This window comes from Enoplosus armatus, chromosome 4 (assembly GCF_043641665.1).
Source record: "Enoplosus armatus isolate fEnoArm2 chromosome 4, fEnoArm2.hap1, whole genome shotgun sequence".
NCBI classification, from domain to species: Eukaryota; Metazoa; Chordata; class Actinopteri; order Centrarchiformes; family Enoplosidae; genus Enoplosus; species Enoplosus armatus.
In genome coordinates this window covers 19,648,288-19,669,275 of record NC_092183.1, presented here as the reverse complement: position 1 = coordinate 19,669,275, position 20,988 = coordinate 19,648,288, and the positions used below count along the sequence as shown (strand labels likewise).

The 20,988-nt window shown below is 42.1% G+C and overlaps 4 protein-coding genes across 4 annotated transcripts; 3 read left to right on the top strand and 1 right to left on the bottom strand.

Moving 5' to 3' along the window:
- The first annotated feature begins 44 nt into the window (after positions 1-44).
- On the top strand, positions 45-2,248 carry dgcr6 (DiGeorge syndrome critical region gene 6). The gene is made up of 5 exons (XM_070904796.1): positions 45-393; positions 510-670; positions 896-996; positions 1,094-1,234; positions 1,388-2,248. Exons 1-5 carry the CDS (start codon positions 290-292, stop codon positions 1,463-1,465), a joined length of 585 nt encoding a protein of 194 aa, XP_070760897.1. The 5' UTR covers positions 45-289; the 3' UTR covers positions 1,466-2,248.
- Positions 2,249-5,015: 2,767 nt separating this feature from the next.
- Positions 5,016-8,333, top strand: slc7a4 (solute carrier family 7 member 4). The gene is made up of 4 exons (XM_070904407.1): positions 5,016-5,997; positions 6,120-6,823; positions 6,977-7,085; positions 8,116-8,333. Exons 1-4 carry the CDS (start codon positions 5,016-5,018, stop codon positions 8,331-8,333), a joined length of 2,013 nt encoding a protein of 670 aa, XP_070760508.1.
- A 6,887-nt stretch (positions 8,334-15,220) lies between these two features.
- On the bottom strand, positions 15,221-15,472 carry ccdc157 (coiled-coil domain containing 157). The gene has a single exon (XM_070905084.1). The coding sequence runs from the start codon at positions 15,470-15,472 to the stop codon at positions 15,221-15,223; it is 252 nt and encodes an 83-aa protein (XP_070761185.1).
- A 166-nt stretch (positions 15,473-15,638) lies between these two features.
- sf3a1 (splicing factor 3a, subunit 1) lies at positions 15,639-20,879 on the top strand. The gene is made up of 16 exons (XM_070904021.1): positions 15,639-15,654; positions 15,779-15,858; positions 16,655-16,764; positions 16,866-17,070; positions 17,167-17,424; positions 17,520-17,594; positions 17,686-17,836; positions 17,930-18,126; positions 18,335-18,452; positions 18,563-18,870; positions 18,973-19,221; positions 19,307-19,514; positions 19,615-19,769; positions 20,125-20,226; positions 20,318-20,389; positions 20,476-20,879. The coding sequence occupies exons 2-16, from the start codon at positions 15,811-15,813 to the stop codon at positions 20,575-20,577; spliced, it is 2,358 nt and encodes a 785-aa protein (XP_070760122.1). The 5' UTR covers positions 15,639-15,654; positions 15,779-15,810; the 3' UTR covers positions 20,578-20,879.
- The last annotated feature ends 109 nt before the right edge of the window (positions 20,880-20,988 follow it).

Here is a 20,988-nt window from a genome sequence, read left to right as displayed (position 1 = left end):
GACAAGCCAGCTACTTGGGGTCCTCTTCGGAGTCAATGGAAGCTAATAAACAATGGACAAAACCCACAGCTAAAAATCACTTTCTTCATGTCAAATTGGTTTAGAAACTTAAACCGCGTTTTGTTGACTTACAGACATCAGTAGATACAGGCTAACCCCCAAGAGATAACCTAGTTATCTTGTTTCGGAGAACTTTAAACTATAAAATAGTTAAATTAGCTCGTACTTTTAGCTAGCTGGATGTGTTGACCAGCGTCCTGTTGCTGTGTTCATCTTTCCAGCAAAGGAGATGGATGGTTATCCCGGAGTCATTGGCGGTGATTCTACAAAACAACAAGAAAGACATTATTACTTGTTATCTGAATTGCAAACCTTAGTCAAAGATTTACCAAGGTAATGTTGCCTTACCTTCAGGGAAGTCCAGTAAAAGTCGGTTTTGGCTGTATGGGCGATTTATGACTGCAACTTGATGATTATTGTTTGTTTGTTTTGTTTTTCTCCGTGGTTAGCTCCTTCCAGCAGCGCCTGTCCTACAACACGCTGAGTGACCTGGCTCTAGCACTCATAGATGGGACGGTGTATGAGATTGTGCAGGGGCTCCTGGATATTCAGCATCTGACAGAGAAAAATCTGTACAATCAGAGGCAAAAGCTGCACGGTGAACACCAAGGTTGGTTCTCTGCTGAACAGAAAACATCGGGGGGGGGGGGGGGGTCTGTTCCAAGGAGCAAGCCCAGGTTTGTTAACATACCTGATAATTGCTTAAAAACCAGGATTCCCCTCAGATCAAGAACGTCATCAGGTACCAAACCTGCTCTTGGAACAGGCCCTCGGTGTGAGGTTGTCATTGCAAGTATCAGTGTGATGCTTGACTGGTTATTCCTTTTATGTGTAGCACTCAAACAAGATCTTGTACGGAAACATAAAGACGCCCTGCAGTCATGCAAGTCTCACAACCTTGCCCTTCTCAAATCAAACCAACAAGCAGAACTAGAGGTAAGGCATTAAAGTCCCAATACCTCTGATTACCAAAAGGGTTATGATTGTTTCCATATGCTTTTTGATGCCTAATTGTTGTGTGCTTTGTTTTCAGGCTCTGGAAATTCGTGTGCGAGAGGAACAAAAAATGATGGATAAGAAGATTGTAGCGGAAATGGATCAGAAAGTGATAGACCAGCAGAACACCCTGGAGAAGGCAGGAGTCCCTGGGTTTTATATCACCACTAATCCTCAGGTTAACATCTACCTGTTTGATCACTGTAGTTAAAATACATACTTAACACCACAAATGGTAGGGTAACATGCACTTTGTGATGCAGACAAATGTCCAGCAGGTGGCAATGTATGTCCTAACTAATTGCTCTTCAACTGGTGTGTGTTATTTCAGGAGCTGACGATGCAGATGAACCTACTTGAATTGATCCTCAAGCTTCAACAGAAGGAGTCACAATCTGGAATCCTTTGATAAAAAGAGGCCTAATTGTGCCAAAGATGGAAAATAAATCATACAATGGCCACAGACAGCATATGCTCACATTCCAGGAACTGTGAGATTCAACATGTGGTATTGTTCTCTTTAACAACATGTTCAGGAAATGTTTATCACTTGTTGTTATGAGTATAATATTATCCATCAAAACCTGCAGGAGATGGCTGGTTCTCAAGTGTACAAGACATTTCCGGTCTTTGAAGAGAGCAGTAGCAGGTTGTGTTGCAAAACCTTTGAAGACACATTATATACATATTAAAGGAGAGTACTGAGACAGCAGGCTCTGCCAGAAATGAAATAGTAGAGGGTCAACATGTTGCTTAAGGACACAGAGAAGGTTGCAACTGGGATTAATGTCCTGACCTTCCTGCAGTGAGATGGTCTCTCCATAAGGGCTTCCTGGTGCCTTTGGAGAAGTCAGCACCATTTTAGGGGGAAAAGGAATATTTTGTTGCTGCATGTGTACACAGAGACCCAACTCTGAGCAGCAATAGTGTACTGCCTTTAAAATTAAAGCTGAAATCTGTAACTTTCCACATATGCCTTCTGCAGTGGTGAAAGTTGCTTTTGAAAGGTTGTGTGAAAGCCTGCTGTTTGTTTAAATTAGCCTCTGACGAGCCACTACCGACCTCAGGATGCTGATTTACAATGTGTAAAATAGAAACAATGTGTGAAATGTCTGTTTTGAATAAACTTAGTTTATTTATTTGAGCAGTATTGTGATACGTTTCCTACACTTTTTCCCCTCATATTTTTCTACTATTGTATATGATGTTTTTTTTTATCTATTTGTTTTAGTTGCATTGGTACTAGAGGTTCAAATTAAGTGTTGCGCTAACCCCTTCACATTTACATTGATCTTTGTAAAATGTCACTGTTGGTTAGTGTTTACTATTCACATAAATAAACAACAATGAACAATTGAATTAATGATATGATGTACATTGTGAACAAAACCAGTGTGGACGGTAGCGTTAAATATTACTATGTCCACTACATGAATATCTGTTTTCATAAAACAAATGTTTTGAAAGTCTCTCAAAATGTCTTTGTGTTTTGTGAAGAATTTTAACAGAATTGAGTTCTGTTAATGTTGATGTAAATCTTCAAATCTCAAAGACATGTTCATTTTATCCCTACCAGACTCTAATGTCCTTTAGTCATACATACACCATAAGTGGTGCAGAATGCTACTGCTAGGCCTCTGACCAGGTCCAACAGCAGGTCTCATATCACATCAATCTTCTTTACACTCGTTACTGAACAAATGTAAGATTTTTATGATCACCTATAAAGGATCCATGGTCATATGCCCGACTACATTGTGATTTACTGCGCCCCCGTGTCTCCGGTTGGCCTCTTGGGTGTCCTGACAGTGTTTTAATGGCTGTCCCTTGGTATAAAAAGTGAAGGTGACCAAGCATGCTTGCCTATGCTTATGGACACTGACAACACTGTTTTCTGTTGTATTTGTGCTGTTTGATTTAGATTTTGTCCATGTCCATAAAATTTTGTCCATTTTGTCACTTGAAATATTGAAATACTGTTTTCAGTGGTGGAAAATAACTAAGTACATTTACTAAGTACTGTACTTAAGAACAATTTTGCGGTACTTGTACTTTACTTAAGTAAATTCAATCAATGTATGTTACTTCTTCTACATTTCAAAGGGAAATATTGTAATTTTCACTTCATTACATTTATTTAACTGCTATAGTTGCTGCAAACAATAAAAAACTTGTGTGCATATATATATATATATATATATGGTCCATAATTTAACACTTTGAAGGGGGGTATTTCAACGTGTTTTACTTTCGATACTTTATTTTCACATGTCAGAATTTCAAATGCAGGACTTGTTTTTTGGGTACTTGTAACAGAGTATTTTGTATGTAGTCTCTCTGGGACCACCGGGCCCGGATAATCTCCTGTTCTGCTGTATTATGGGTGGGGCGCAGCGGGGAAACCCTTCCAGCAGGGCTATAAAGGCGACTGTCCCTTTAAGAAGCAGTCCGGGCAGTGCATGTTGGTTTTATTCCTCGGCGCACCTTCTGCTCCATCACCAGACGGTGCACACCGGCAACTTCTAACAGCACCCGGACCTGCAGCACAGATGAGAGACCCTGAACAACAACGGTAAAGCGATAATTGTATGTATTACGTTATAACAGCCGTACCTCTTTTTTTTTTTTTTTTTGTGCTTAGAAAGGGAATAAATAATCACACCTTCCTCACGAATTAGGAGTGCGATGTCGCTCTGCATATCCACTACATCCAGGAGAGAGGGAGTCTAATGCACTAACGATCCTCCTTCTGCGTCCGTTTCCATTTTGTTATAAATGATTCATTTGGCATTAAAACGACGCTTATTCCAGTCGTCTATTCCCTCCGAGTCACGGCATGTGGTCATGGACATATACTGAAGCTTTACGTGTAAGTGTAAGCGAGTCGTGCAGTTGATGGCCGTGGTTTTATATCTAGAGGGGAATAAAGCGTTACGTAATTATAACGGAGGCATCCTGTTGTTCGCCATATGCTTATCGAGGGCAGGAATCAGATGTTGCGCCGGATGAGTGCCGCTTGTCACGGATGTAAAGCCTGAGCATTTTGTCGGCAGTCAAACAAATTCGAAATACATCATCCACATCTTCTGTCGTTGCTGTAGTTACAGCTTTTATCTTACACTTATCCGCGCACCGGATGCCTTTAAGATGACGTGGACTGGCTTTGTGCTGAGTGATGAAGGCTAGTGTTAAGGCTACATTGCAAAACCCTGATAAGATAGATCAACTTTAAGTGGTAAACAGCTACAGATAGACTACACTTAATAAAGGCTTTCTGAAAGGGGGGGTAGGGATTAATTTGGGATTATTTTTTATTTCTTTGGCATGATTTGCTGCAAGTAAATATGCTGCTGTAAACTTTTTTTTTTTTGTACTTTTAAAGCAAAATGTGACTACTACACTGCATTACAGTCAGACTTAACATCTGGGTCTATTATAATAAAGAATTCAGGAGATCTCATTTAACTAACTTCATTATAATGACACCAAATGCATATTCATTTTGTCATACTGTCTGAATTGAAATATAATATATATAAAATAGTGTTCAACGTAAAGCAGTTGTTTTCATTACACAGACAAAGGCAAAGATGAAGAGATCATTTCCTTAAATATAGAAGCCAAGTCTGTGTCCAAATTGGCTTGTTGGTTCTTCACATGTGGCCTATGTGTCTATCAGCACTGTATAAACTGTTTTGAGCCAAACACCAGACCCCGCCCTGCAGACTTACAACAGTATGTCCAGCTAAACAGCTAAAAGAGTAACAGAAAGTGCATTAAGTTAAACCGTGATTCTGTGTTTCTTGATGTGACCTGAATGTGGAATAGACAGTAGGTTAAACGAGTCCTGTTCTGATGTTTACCTTTTGTATTGCAGGTCAGCTTCATAGAAAGGTAATGGATCCAGTGTGACTGTTTCAACACCCTGCTGCCCAGCTGGCCTGTCTAACTCTGTAGCTATGGCAACTTTTCCAAGAGGCTGCACCCCAGCGGTGCGCCTTTGTCAGAGACTGAACCGACTCAAGACACTGGATGATGACATGATGGCCACGTCGCTGAAACGCTGCCTCTCCACCCTGGACCTGACTCTGTTGGGAGTTGGTGGCATGGTGGGCTCTGGGCTTTATGTCCTGACAGGAACTGTGGCTAAAGACATGGTCGGGCCTGCTGTCATCTTATCCTTCCTTTTTGCAGGTATTGCGTCTCTGCTGGCCGCCTTTTGTTATGCAGAGTTTGGAGCACGCATTCCCAAAACAGGATCCGCCTACATGTTTACCTATGTCTCTGTGGGAGAGATCTGGGCCTTTCTCATCGGCTGGAATGTGATTCTGGAGAACATGATTGGCGGCGCTGCTGTGGCACGTGCCTGGAGTGGCTATCTGGACTCCATTTTTAACCACGCCATCCAGAACTTCACGGAGACGCACATTTTGCAGTGGAACGTGCCCTTCCTTGCCCATTACCCTGACTTCCTTGCAGCAGGAATTCTAGTTGTTGCCTCGTTCTTCATTTCCTTTGGAGTTCAAGTGTCTTCTTACCTCAACCATATCTTTTCCACTATCAGTATGGGTGTCATTGTTTTCATCCTGGTCTTTGGCTTTATGCTGGCTGAACCAGTCAATTGGAGCCAGAAAGAGGGAGGTTTTGCACCTTTTGGATTATCTGGAATACTGGCAGGCTCAGCTACGTGCTTCTACGCATTTGTGGGCTTCGATGTAATTGCTTCCTCAAGCGAGGAGGCAAAGAACCCACAGAAAGCTGTTCCCATTGCCACTGCGATCTCCCTTGCACTGGCAGCAACAGCTTACGTCCTGGTCTCCACAGTGCTCACACTAATGGTACCCTGGCACACACTGGACCCCAACTCGGCTCTGGCAGATGCTTTTTTCCGCCGTGGTTACAGTTGGGCTGGAGTCATTGTGGCCATAGGTTCCATCTGTGGTGAGTGTCAACCTTTAATTGAGAAGTACCATTTAAATGGCTGTTGATAGTGTTGGTAGTGAATTATGTTTAGCAGTAGTTTGACTCATGTTCTGATAATGACTCTCTGTTCCCATTTCCAGCCATGAACACTGTGCTGCTCTGTAATCTCTTCTCCCTCCCTCGTATTGTGTACGCCATGGCAGAAGATGGGTTGTTCTTCTCCATTTTCGCACGGGTCAATCCCGTCACCAAAGTCCCTGTCAATGCTATATTGGTGTTTGGCATCCTCATGGCCACCATGGCTCTCATCTTTGACCTGGAGGCCTTGGTTCAGTTCTTGTCCATCGGTACCCTCCTGGCGTACACCTTTGTGGCAGCGAGTGTTATTGTGCTGCGCTTCCAACCTGATAAAACCAGCAAGGGGAGCACGTCCACATCTCCCAACCCTAATGCTGAGCCTTCACCTGCCCCCTCGGAGTCTCAGACCATAACTGAGGACAGCGGGGAGCTGAAGCAGTACGAGTCCTTCTCTGACAAACTCCAGTTGGTGGAGAGGCAGAAGGAAAGAGAGCGGCGTGGGGTGGGCCAGCTGAAGGCCTACTTGGAACCGTACCTGGGCAGGCTGCTGGGGGACTGTGAGCCGGGCGAGGTGGTGGCCTTCTGCGTGCTGACTCTGATAGTGAGCTCAGTCTCCCTCTGTGTTGTGCTAGAATTTGGAAGCAAACAGCTGCAGCTGCCAGTCTGGAGCATCACAGTGCTGCTGGTGATTTTCAGCTTAGCTTATGTTCTCAGCCTGGTGTTCATATGGATTCACGAGCCACAAACCAACAGCAAAACATTCCAGGTGAGCTCCTTTATGCTTTTCATGACTATTACACGACTCCCTGTGTAACGTGGTGTTTGAACGCTGCTATCTTTCACTTGTAGTTTGGTCCTGGATACATTTATTTGAAGCTAAATGTTATTGTCATGAGTATGATGTTTTATTGTTGTATAGGTACCTTTGGTTCCACTGACTCCAGGTGCCAGTATCCTCATTAATGTATTCCTCATGATGAAGCTCAGCCCTCTAACCTGGATTCGATTCACCGTATGGATCGTTATAGGTAAGAAGGCAGAAAACAAGAGAAACTTATTTCTCAAACACATTCCAGCAAAAGAAACACATTTTTGCTGAACTTAAAAGGTGACAACATGGATTCACTGTGTGCACTGGGTATACAACATCCTCTCTACACAAACACTGCCTTGCATGTTGTTAAGTTGCTATGGTCATTTGGGTTTATTATTATAAAGGCAGACTAATCCACAGTGCACTGTCTGCACACATGAGTCGAAATGAATTTTATCTCTGTAACTAGTTTGAATATACTGTCATAAAACATCTGCCGTCTGTTGCTCATGTACTTAATGTACATAAGTGTTACATCACCAGATTAAACAAACATTTTCTGTACCCTAAGCGAATAGAGAAAGTTCAAACAGCGTTAATGCCCTGTCAGTAAGGGGGAGGATCACTGATTAGCTGCATTAGCTTAAGGCTTCTCTGGACCAGTAAACCATTTAAACACTACTGTCAGACTGAGGCAAGTTAACAAGATGCATACGCATGGAATATTACACTTGACAGGGCCCAAGGCTAGGCTCTTTTCGTTTCCCTAGGGAACAAAACGGCCTTCTAACCTTCCATAATGGCCATTGAAGGAAAAAAGGGTGGGCTTTCTTCATTTGCCATGTAATCAATATTGTCTATAGTAAATGTAAAGCCTTTGACGTATTGAGGGCTTCTGAAATACTTGTCAAGCCATGCTAGTGGCATGCTCGACAGTTAACTGCCGTGCGGCTAACTGTCGACCCTTAGTCTCGTTTAAGGTATAACAAAAAGTCAAATTAAAAATTGTAACATCAACAGTCTGTTTATGGGTTTTTATAACACAAACACGTTGATCTTGCCCCATAGAGGATGAAATATGAAAGCCATCAACCTTTCACAAACCCAAACTTTGTATCCCATGTGGAGACACTTTTCTCACTACTCCCCTGTGTGCAGCGTGCCCTGACTTTAGTTTTGAGTCATCATAGTTACCATAGTTACTACATCATAGTTACAAGTGTTTTATGCCGGCCCTTTCCCAGGTCTCTTTGTGTATTTTGGCTATGGGATCTGGCACAGCAAGGAGGGCATGCGGGATCTGCAGCCCAAAGACATGGCCGCCCGGTACGTGGTGCTACCCAGCGGCAGCCTGGTAGAGACAGTGCAGCCTGTCCAGCCCGAAGGACAAGTGGACTCCTCTGCGCACCACACCAGCCCCTCCGCTGCCTCTGCAGCTGAGGAGTACGCAGGAAAGAGATGATGTGTGACCCATAGTCATTCCCACTGCCTGTTGTCTCCCATTCATGCTTGTATTATTACTTGTGTACTCTCTGTATCTCACTCCCTTTAGCGTGTGACCGGCCTGCCACAGTCTGTACTCATTGCTCTGCAAATGTAAGCACGCCACAGGATGGGATGCACACTCTCTGTCTCGTTGTGAAGCATATTTGTATATCTTGTAATATTCGAATGTACAGTAGAGAGCTTTATGACTGTCCTGTACGCTCCTAGCATCAAAGTTGTGTTATATCCTTTAAGACCTGCTCTTTTCTTGCAACCATGCCAGCTTGTCTAACTCCACGTGGTTATAGGTTATATTCGGTGCTTTCTTTCTGTACTTTTAGTTAGGTACACTCAGTGGATGATTTTATTAAATGTTAACACAAACCTGGAGCTGGAAAATCAACATTCACCAAAACATAAAAAAAAAAAGAATTGTTTCATTGTTGGAAAAGTGGAAGACAACCCACTGCATTTTGGGAAAATATCATTTTGAGCACAGTAAGCATTCATTTGTTGCATGTTTTTTTAGTTAAGCAGAGGAATGCACAGACTTTTTTGAGTTTACGGTTTTGCCTTTTTCTCAAATTCTTCTCCCCAAAGCCTCAGGAGAAACTGCAGGCTCCAGTCATTTAGATCCTCTTAGTCCATCTCCTTCTTTTAGTACTCATAGACTGTCCAAAGTGTAGTGGTTTCTGGCAAATTATTTAATCTCATATTCTAAGATATCTATTTATTTTTCTATCATTATTATTGATATTTCGTTTTTATACAGATTTGCTTCACTTTTCTGAGTTTCCTTTTTCTGCCACTGTGTTATATATGTTTTGCATGTACCTCTATTAGTCTCCATCGGTAATTTGTGTTCACTTTTTAAGTGGCCGAGCAACACTTCAGTGCTTCAGTTAATCTTTTAAATCTCATCCCATGACCCCGTTCTTTTTTGTGTCACTGATCTTACACTTGTGCAGTCTTTTCTCACGCACATTTAGACAGCAGCCCTCTCATCCTTTTCCCCTGTTGGCCTGAGATTATAAATCAAAGCACATAGATTATTGAGCTTTTACTTTGTCATATGACTGATTTCCTGAGAGATAATTTGATTATTGTATTATATGTCAGGCAAGCACAAACCTTTTTCAATGGGAATCTTCACAGACAGGGTAGAATATAGGCAGCAGGCAGGCAGGCAGGCAGGCAGGCAGGCAGGCAGGCAGACATTGGTTATTATGTTAAACCTGGGATGTGCTTCATCTCTCTGAGGCCTCCGTAATCCCAGCAGATTTGCAGCCGTCCCTGTCGCCAGTCCGCAGTTTGACCTAGATTAGATAAAGGCACACATGAGAACACTCATATTAAACAGATAACATTCCCACAGCCTAAACAACAGTGTCAATGAGTGAACATTAGGCTTTATTTTTTATTACATAGACAAATATGCTTAAAAGGATCCCAATGAATTTTATGTTTTTATTCCTTTCAGTTTGTGTTTGCATGTGTTACATAAGAAACCAATGGCCTTAAACATGTTGTAATCAATGCAGACTGATTTCCAAAGTTAAAGTAATCAGTCTTAATGATTTATTTGTTTAATCTATTTGTCTGTTAGGTAAAAACTTACACAGGACGTCATGCTTTCTAATTATTAAACCAAAACACAGACATAGAAGAGAATGTACACTAAGAGGCATTTTGGCATCATTTCAAAAAGAAGAATTTTTTACAACTTTGCACACTGAAAACTATTGTCTGGTAATTTTGTGTCACAGTTATGCTTTTGATGTCGGGGCCAGTGACAGATGTTGATACTGCGGTGCTTTTTTTAAAGCTGAACGTTCTCTCACCTCTTTCTCTGTCTTCTATGTGCCAGGAAGCACCGTTTTCAATTATCCAAATCTTTTCTTACTTCTGAATAGTGTCGTACTCTGTACTTGCACATTAAGTTCTCGAATATTTCTGTTATAGTGTATGTCTGTATAAAATGCAAAAGACTGTGTTATAAATGAAAAATAAATGTTTTGAGACAGCATTTACAAACATCTGTAATAATCTGACTGCAGTATCACCTCAGGGTGTGCATCACTGAGGTCCTACAAGGGTTAGAATACATTAGTTATGAGAATTGTTTCTAGATTGTTTCAGAAAGTCTTATCACCAACAGTTTGAGTTGGTGTGTGTACAAGATGCTAGTCTGTGTCTAGTCCAGAGGGTAGAATAAGAACTATAACACAGCCGACCTAAACAAACCACATATAACACACATTAATTCAACATGCAACCTGGACATACAAATAATGAAATTATATAAACCATACATTTTTACTTAAAGAATGATTATTAAAAAGTGTTTATGAAGTACATTTATTAGTATTAAGTACATCCACACTTCTATCTAAAGGTTTTATAACTGTTAGAATAGATACAGAGTATCTCATATCATCTGGTAAAGTGTTCCAAGTTTTGGCTCCCACACATTGAATATCTATGAATTTTTAACTGCGTCTAGTGTTGTACCTGTGCTGATCTATAGTACACTCTGTACACCTGTAAATAGTCTGATGCCATTTAAGCATTTATACACATGAATTGCTGCTAAATACTGAACCCATAGTAGCAAAGTTTTATTGTATTATTTAGTGTAATCAAAAATGTAGCAGAGGAGCTTATTTTTTGTACAATCTGTAAGCGAGCCTCTTGCTGCTGAGAAAGGCCCTGACAACAGAAATCACATGCATAGTCAATTCTTGATTGTAGAAGAACTGAAATATTTTCTTCTATAAAGTTCTGGACAATTGTTTGAACCAGGTAAATGCTGATCCAGTAACCTAATAATCTAAGTAGGTTACTGAGGTGTACATTTTTTTTATTGCTTAGTACAATAACAATTTAGAAATGATTCATCTCGTATTCAGTCTTGTCTGTTATATAATCAAGAGTGTTGATGCTGATATAATGTTCACTGTGACTCTGTGACACTGGGTCAACCCAATTTAGGGATTAACCCCCAGGTCATGAGCTGTCTTTTAAGTGAATGAAATAATAAATCAGGTGTTCATTCAGGTAGTATCGGTGAGAGATCAGAGTGTGACACTAAGATGACTAGTAATGTTAACCAGGCGTTTGCACATAGTTGGTTATACCTAGTTCTTCCTATCCGTCAGGTTTATGAAAACACAGAGACAAGAACAAATGTAAGATGTGTTTTGACTTTTAACAGCTTTGACACAAGCTAAGTCTCTTGGGATCCCTATTAGACTCAGATTACACAACTGAACTCATGGCATCTCATATTACCACTGCAAGATGAGCCTCATGACGTGTGGTGCAAATACAAAACCGAGAGGTGTTGACGCACAGTGATCTACAGTACGTGTGGTCTTGATCTCGAACATTAATGAGGACTTGCTGACAGATTATTTTGGAGGGACTGATATAAAGGTCCGTAGTGATTCAGCAGAGCATGAATCCTGCGAGCTCTTGCGTTTCCATGGAAACTCCCACTCCCCACCCTTTGTCAGATAGCACTTAGAGGCTATCAACACATCTGCCCCTGTGTCATTGTTATTGTGCGACATCCAAGGTTGTACAAACCGCCCATTTACTCACTCGACCATGTGACTCATCTGCCGTGAGAAGCATATCATATATCCAGAAACCTAATACGCAACAGCCATGAAGTCCTATTTTAATAGCAGACAGTCGTCCTTCTACATATCCACAGTTTATTATATAGATATTCAACTTCACATGTAGTGGTAACAGTGGTAATGTGTACATAAGTGTACATAATGACGATGTAAAATTACAAAAACATTCATGTTAGTGTGGTATAATGTACAATAAGATATCATGGCATAGCAGAGTAGGGAATGTGCCTTTTATGAGCCACTAGTTGTTGGCAAAGATTCCTTATACAAAGCTGTGTTCTTCCTCTGCCTTATGTTTAAGTGCATTTAGCATTCAGGGTTTCATTTTTTCCTCTGATTCAAGCTCCTGGAGTGAGAGAGAAGAGAACCACTGCGTGTTTTTGTGTGGCTCTTAGCAGCGGTGGAGCCTGTGTTGAGGTGGAGGGTTTGAAGGTGAAGCTGTCGGGATGAGGGGGAGGCAGCGGCAGTGGACACGCGATCCTCTGACCCAGCTGACTCCAGACCACTTTCCCCTCGTCTTGCTTCCTTCCCTTCCAGCCGTGTTGCACTGCTGGTGTGGAAACACAACGCGATGATTAATCATTTATAACATGTACGCTTAATGCTACCTGTGTTCTAAAGTAACATTTTTAACAAATCTAACTCACAATGGACTCTTCCGCAACCGTGTCAGGTGATTTTGTTGTTTTTCCACTGGTGTGCTGGGCAGAGAGAGGCTCCATGTCTGCTGAGGTGAGGCTTCCTTTTGAAAAAAATGCATAGATTTAATATCACTTTCAAGCATCTGAATGTAAAAACAAATGTTTCCATCCATCCTACCCTGGTGCCATTATTTTGTGCTCTTTCCCTCAGTTTCACAAGGCTGCTGTGCAGGGCAGTGTTCTCCTGCTCCAGAACTTTTATACGAATGTTATTTGCCTGCAGTTGTTGCTCCATATCCAAAAGCACATTTCCTGTACCTGGAAAATATGCAGTAAACAACATGTAAACACTTAAACATGACTACAGCACTTAAAATGGCTGGATACAAGAGTAACGCTTTATTTTGTTCTGTGTGTATTACAAAGTAGCTTACTATAGCTTATTATATTTGATTATATCAATATTTTAGAGTAATATTAAATAACGGCCTACTCTGTGGTTGGGACAGAGCCAGAGGGCTGAGCTCCGGGAAAGCCACCAGCAGCCTCTCCCTCTCCCTTAAAGCTTGCATGTATTCCTTCAGCTCAGCCACATTGTTCTTTAGCTCGCCGATGTGTGTTTCTAGTGTCTGCTTCTCCTTTTGGAGCTCCAAACACAGGTCCTGTTGAAGAGACGCGTAACAGGATGAGTTACTAGGTTTAAAAGTCATTATTATGAAATGCTGGGTATATGGTACTAAAGAACTCCAATATACCTGCTGCTGAGTGAGCTGAGCCCGCACTTGTTCCTTCCCCTCTGACATCTGTTGCAGCTGATTGTGCAGGTCGATCTGTCTCTCCTCCCTCTCTCCCAACTGCTGCTGCAGCTCTTCACACTCTTCGTAGAGAGCGTCAACTGTCTTTAACAAAGATTTCTGCTTTGCCTGCATTGACTGGGCCCACAACAACAACAACAACAAAAAACACCTGTATAAATCTATTTGAATACTGTTATGTGACTGATTCCGGGTGAGACGGTCATGGTCTCCAGCTGAAAACAAACAAATAATCCAATGTTTGTCATAAGGCTGACCTCTTGCTGGCGACAAGCACTGCGGTACTTGGCATTCTCTTTGTCGAGATGGAGCTGAGTTTCGGAGATTTGACTCTCTAACTGCTGGATCCTCTGCTGTAGTTTACAACAGGCCTCTTCCTCTGTGTGCAAGGTCCTCACTTTCTCCTGCAGCACATTCTTTTCACATTCTACCACAACAATAAAATCATCCATCATACAGCATATCAGCGTATTTCATTAGTATAACTAAGACAAGTGTATTTCATACAGTGCTGCAAAATATGAATATTACAAGAAAGGGGGGCATGATAAACTATATATCCTTACCAAGTGTTTGTAGTGTATCTTGCTGTACTGCTACTTTCTCTTTCAGTGTGGCGTTACTCTCCTCCAAGCACAGAGTTTCTGTTACAAAAATATTAAACATATAGCAGTAAATGTGATCTCAGTGAGTTCCCATCATCATCTATTTGTGAATTTTCTGCACCTCTCTTGAGCTGTTGTTGCTCCTCTTGAAGCCTTAGCTCTGTTTCTTTCATGGATCTCTGTGCTTTCCGCAGTGAAAACTCCAGCTGGACTATGTTCGCTTGGTGTTTTTCCATCTCTTGCTTGAACTCTTTCCGCACTCTTTCCAACTGAGACCTGAATCTCTCCCGCTCTGTCTCTGCTGCCACTAGTCTACCTTGTAGAGGCTGCACTGTACCCCGCACATCTTGAAGATGTTTTGCCAGCCGGCGCATGTCTCTGAGCTGCTCATTGGCCCACTGGGCAGCATCAACTGCTGTCATATGCCCCAGCTCCAGGGTGTCCTTCACAGCTACTGAGAGTGGCTGCAGAGATGAGGGCAGGCCCTCACTCTGAAACAGCTCCACCAAAGCATCTCCTGTTTTTCTCAAAATGGATTGCACTCGACGACATGCGTCGCAGGGAACAAGGGACGATTCAACTGTCTGGCAGCTTACATTGTGGCTTTCAACTTTAGGATAGCGTGGGGTGTTGTGGGCAGAACTGGAGGGTACGTGATTCTGTGGTATAAACTTAAAGGAGCTTGTTGAAGACTGGGAAGATAAGCAACATCTGCAAAAGTCACTCTTTGAGCTCATTTGTGGGGAGACAGATGACACTGTCTCTGTCTCATCACAGTCAAATGTCTTTGCTTTTGTTTGTTTCTTGATGTCTTTGTAAGTCCCCTAAAAGAAAGCATTAAAAAAGTAATGAGATCTATCATTTGGCATTCTTTTTATTCATTTTTTTAAATCTCCACTTAAATTAAGCAATGTACCTACCTTAAGGCTGACAAACTGAACTAAATTACTCCAATAGTTTCTGACTACAAGACCAACTGACAGGCATCCTTTCTGCTGGGTTTGTTCTCTTCTGTGGCCGCACCCAATTTGCTTAACATAAGCACTGAAACTTTGTAGAAGGAGTAATAGCCTTGTTCAGGGGGAGGAGAGAGAAAAGACAAGTCCTGTTTTAGGCTTTAAAAAATGTTTGTTGATGTGATGCAACGTTAGGTTATATATTACCTGTCGATCACCAGCTCCAACAAAACAATGTGGGAGTGCTGATTGAATGCATCCTCCCCATCCACAAAGTCATATTGCTCCAGTAGAACTAACATGTCCAGATCACAGGACAGTTTATCGGGGAACTTCCAGGAGGAATAGCGGACCGGTCCGGTTCTAGAAAAGACGTCCAGAATCGCGCCTTGAAGGTCGACGAGGTCTTTTCGGAGGCTTTCGATACAGTCCTGACGGCCCAAGAACTGACTCATGTTTAAAAGGCTAGCTTATATATTTTTTCTGTTCGACACAGCAATAAGAGCGAGTAGGTGTAGCTTGTTGACTAAGCATCTCCTTGGCAACCTCCCAGAAAAAGTACTGCAAGTTCCATACTGCTTTGCGGCGTGTTTCCGGAAGTAATACGCATCCATTGGGTCAACGAAAGCGCGACGCAGTAAGTGTTGTACTACAGCAAATTTAGGCTTTTAGCTGTCATAGATTGTGTTCCTAACCCAATATGTGGTATAATACGTGTTTTTAAAATACATATACCCTTCTTGTTGGTTGGGTGTTTGCAGGTAACCTCCAGTTTTCCAAAGAAGACGTAGCCATGCCGCCTGGGCCTGTTCAAATTGTTCAGCCGGAGCCCAACAACAAGGTAACGATACCGCTGCAAGTTAGCTAATGTTAGCAGTGTGCTTAACATACCGCTTCTGTGGGGAAACTAATGAACAATTAACTTACACTCGATCTTACTGTGAAACTTCTCTATGAATGTGAATTTTAGACTACCTAACGTCTATTTTAGATTCACCACACGGCGTAAATCGTGTTAGCTTGTTGTTAGCTTTGAGGGTCAGTTCACCCAAGTAACGTCACACTAATTCACAATTTGATATTTTGAGAAAGCTGGTGAGCCACCACTCCAATACAATATTTGGAAAAACTTTTTTCTTCTAGAAACACCGTTTTGGCAACCCAGGATAGCTCGCAGATTTAACTGCAGTTATCACTACTTTCTACCATAAATAGACAATAGCTCCCCATGAGGACTGTTACAGCGAAAATTTGTGGTTTATCCATAGTAACCAGGATGTATTTTTCTAGAAAGGAATATTGTTGTTGGGGTTTTCCCAAATGTTATTGATGCTTTGAGTGTCACATGGTTCCATTAATCTGTATTGTTATGGGGGTAGTGGCAGAAGTATTACCATCAGAAAGCTCAAAACACCTGCAAATTAAACCAAACCCATATCCATGTTACTACAAGGGGTTTGTGATTTGGGTGAACTGACATTTTAATTTAAGTTGAAGCTAATGCATTTGTAGTGGATCAGGAATAATAGATGATGATGTTTCTTATAACATGCTTCTTTAATTTTTGTGCTTGTTTTTTTTTTTAACCTATTTTAAATCTCTCACTGTAACCTAACAAATATAAATGTTGTCAACAGAACGATGCACAAGTTGAAGAAACCCCAGCCACTAAACCCATCGTTGGTATCATATATCCACCTCCTGAGGTCCGAAACATAGTTGACAAGACAGCCAGCTTTGTTGCCAGGTTGGTGACTCCACATGTGTCAATTGTGTTATCTTTTACACAGCTGTGGTCTAAACTGGATTTTTTGTCAATGATGTAACTATTTTCTTGTCATTTCACAGGAATGGGCCTGAGTTTGAAGCAAGAATCCGTCAGAATGAGATCAACAATCCAAAGTTTAATTTTCTCAATCCTAATGACCCCTACCATGCCTATTACCGTCACAAGGTCAATGAATTTAAGGAGGGCAAAGCGCAGGAGCCATCTGCAGCAGTGCCTAAGGTTATGCAGCAGGCCATGCAGCAGGCCCAACAGCTTCCTCAAAAAGTAAGACTTTGCATTTCTTGCATGTCTGCTTTTACTTTGCTGCTTATAATTGGTAGTATTTGTTCATAACAACTAATATTTTCTGTTTGTCAATAGGTGCAATCACAGGTGATTCAAGAGACAGTGGTCCCCAAAGAACCACCTCCTGAGTTTGAGTTCATCGCAGATCCTCCATCAATCTCAGCATTTGATCTAGATGTTGTCAAGCTCACTGCCCAGTTTGTTGCTCGCAATGGCCGCCAGTTTCTCACTCAGCTCATGCAGAAAGAACAGAGGAACTACCAGTTTGACTTCCTGCGGCCGCAGCACAGCCTTTTTAACTACTTCACCAAACTGGTTGAGCAGTACACTAAGGTGACCTGACAAATTGTGCCTCTCTGATATTGTTGTTGTTCTTTGTTTGGGTGGTGATGCTAAACTGCATCTTGGTCTCATCTCTCAACCTGTAGATTCTGATCCCTCCCAAAGGCCTGCTGACCAAACTGAAGAGAGAGGCTGAGAATCCAAGAGAGGTTATGGACCAGGTAATCCCCTTAACTGGTGACTGTTTCACAGAGTAAGCTTTTAATAGCATGTTACCCATGTTAATAAGCTGTCTTACTGCACAACTTTCAGGTGAGGTACCGTGTTGAGTGGGCAAAATTCCAGGAGCGTGAGAGAAAGAAGGAGGAGGAGGAAAGAGAGAAGGAACGAGTGGCATACGCCCAAATCGACTGGCATGACTTTGTGGTGGTTGAGACAGTGGATTTCCAGCCCAACGAACAAGGTAACATGAACACAATTATTGTAATATTTAAACGTGTAAGCCCCGAAATGTAGCCAGAACAATTTATCTTTATTGGCTTCTCTGTTTCGTCAGGCCACTTCCCCCCACCTACCACTCCAGAGGAGCTTGGCGCTCGCATCTTAATCCAGGAGCGCTATGAGAAGTATGGAGAGAGTGAGGAGGTGGAGATGGAGGTGGAGAGTGAGGATGACGATGATGAACGGGATGTTCGGAACGAAGGCCAGCCCTCACAACCTGATCAAGACACACAAGTGCAGGACATGGATGAGGTAATTAATCTGTGCCTTGTAAACTGTCCATCCTTGACTGATTGTAGGCTGTGTTATTGGTTTGTTGCCTCCCTTTTGATGTCTTATTTTCTTTTTCCATCCAACTAAATTTATAGCTTTATGTTTTCTGACCTGCTGCCTGAAAAGAAATAAAATACAGATAAGTGCTGGTAACCACATATCACTCTTCCCCTCCTGCTTTCCTCAGGGATCTGATGAAGAGGATGATGGCATGAAGGCTCCACTGCCACCAGACAACCCTATGCCACCCCCACTGCCACCAACTCCTGACCAGGTTATTATTCGCAAAGACTACGACCCCAAAGGTAACACAAGCTTTCTTAGATGTGGGAACAACAAGTGCATAACAAGCTATTACTATGTACAGTGTGTGTGTGTGTGTGTGTGTTAACCTCATGCTATCTTTTCCTCACAGCTTCCAAGCCTCAGCCCTCGATTGCAGCTCCAGATGAGTACCTCATCTCACCAATTACTGGTGAGAAGATCCCAGCCAGTAAGATGCAAGAGCACATGCGTATTGGTCTGCTGGATCCGCGCTGGCTGGAGCAAAGGGACCGCAGCATCAGAGAGAGGCAGACCGAAGATGAGGTCTATGCTCCTGGTTTGGATATCGAGAGCAGCTTGAAACAACTGGCTGAGAGGCGTACTGATATCTTCGGTGTGGAAGAGACAGCCATCGGTAAGAAGATCGGTGAAGAGGAAATCCAGAAGCCAGAGGAGAAGGTGAGTACAGTTATGGGGTTTTCCCAAATGGAATGGGAGAATTCCTGACTTGAATGAAACTGAGTCAGTGCAGTTTTGATCTTAAAAGTTTTGTGTTACCAGGTTACTTGGGATGGCCACTCGGGAAGCATGGCTCGTACCCAGCAGGCAGCTCAGGCCAACATCACCCTGCAAGAGCAGATCGAAGCCATTCATAAGGCCAAAGGACTTGTGGGAGAGGATGATTCTAAGGAGAAAATTGGCCCAAGCAAGCCCAGTGAGATTCATCACCAGCCTCCCATGCCCTCATCTGCAGCCATGTTGCCTAAGCCCAACCCTCCACTCGCAACCATGCCTCGCCTACCCTCCTCTGTGAGTTACTTAAAAAGCAGTTCATTGTTAACATTAAATAATTCATTTTTAACTAATAACCCAATAATTTGTTCTTTGTTAACAGGTGGGACCTCCAGTGCGCACCACTCTCCTGTCTGCTGTACCTGTAATTCCAAGACCACCTGTGGCTCCTGTGGTGCGCCTTGCATCAGGACAAGTTTTAACATCAATGCCTCCCATGATTCCTGCTCCCCGCATCAATGTGGTCTCCATGCCGCCATCAGCACCTCACATTATGGCTCCCAGACCACCTCCCATGGTTGTTCCAGCTGGTAAGATGGTTTCCAAACATCACTGACATTCAAAATAAACATGCATTGTAATACTTCTTTCTCACTCATTTTAAATTCAAATAACTGCTTCTTCTTCCAGCATTTGTCCCTGCTCCTCCGGTACCACAGCCCCCAAGCTCTGCTCCTGCACCGCCAGCCCACCCACCCCCACCTCATGACGATGAGCCTGTCAACAAGAAGATGAAGACCGAGGACAACCTTATTCCAGAGGAAGAGTTCCTTCGTAGAAATAAGGTTTGTGAGAGCAGCGAAATCTCATTGGTTTATTTTCAACAGTTAATGGCACAATCTACAATCTGCATGCAGACAAAATTCAAAATACATCATTAAAACTTTTTAGTACATCTAAATGTATTTGCAGGTCTTGAAATATACAGACTAAGAGAATACAACAACTAAAATAAGGTGTAACCTAGGGTTATATATTTTCAGTGGTGATGGCTGAGAAACACCGTAATATATGTAGATTTAGCTGTAATAAATATGGTCAAATAACTGATTGGGCCTGTAACACCTGAGTTAATCATTCTCTCTTTCTGTAAGTTGCTCTGTCTCAACTTGAGTCATGATTTTCTTCTTCCCCCTCCAGGGTCCTGTGGCAGTTAAAGTACAGGTCCCCAACATGCAGGACAAGACCGAATGGAAGCTGAATGGCCAAGTGCTGAATTTCACTGTTCCACTAACAGATCAGGTATGCAAATGTTGGCTTATTGTTTCCCTCTTTTTACTGAGTGTATGCCAGTGCAAATTCTTATGGATGTGCAAATGTAATGTCTCCACAGGTGTCTGTTATTAAAGTCAAAATCCATGAAGCTACCGGCATGCCAGCAGGGAAGCAGAAGTTACAGTATGAGGTAAACTTTTCTTTTAACCTCCTTTTAACATTGACCTTCCGTTACCCTTTGAACCTGACTGAGTGCATTTGTTTGTTCCTTTTTAGGGCATTTTCATTAAGGATTCCAACTCCCTGGCTTATTACAACATGAGCAACGGTTCAGTCATTCACTTGGCACTGAAGGAGAGGGGCGGAAGAAAGAAGTGAGCCATGCAGCAAGAAGGAAACGATTTTACTTCTGGATGTTTTGTCACTCCCTCCTATCATGTCATTTTAGTTTAATGTGCTTAATTGGCATATTGTGCTTTTCACACAGTTTTGTGTGAACAGTATGTTTTGTTTTTTCTTAAATGTTAACTCTAACTAAGAATGCCTGATGAATTAGACCGTACCCTGGCTGGCAGACGTGGCTTCACACTGTTGGTTCAACTCTTGATTTGTTCATGTTGATATACAGTATTTGTTAACTTGTAAGAATATATAGAGCCCCATAATGTTCATCCATTTAAATAAAGGAATTAAAAAAAACAAAATCTGCATTTGTTGCTTCATGGTGATGTGTAAGGTTAGAAACTGGTTAATAATAATGTGATGATTAACTAACACATCTGATGCACA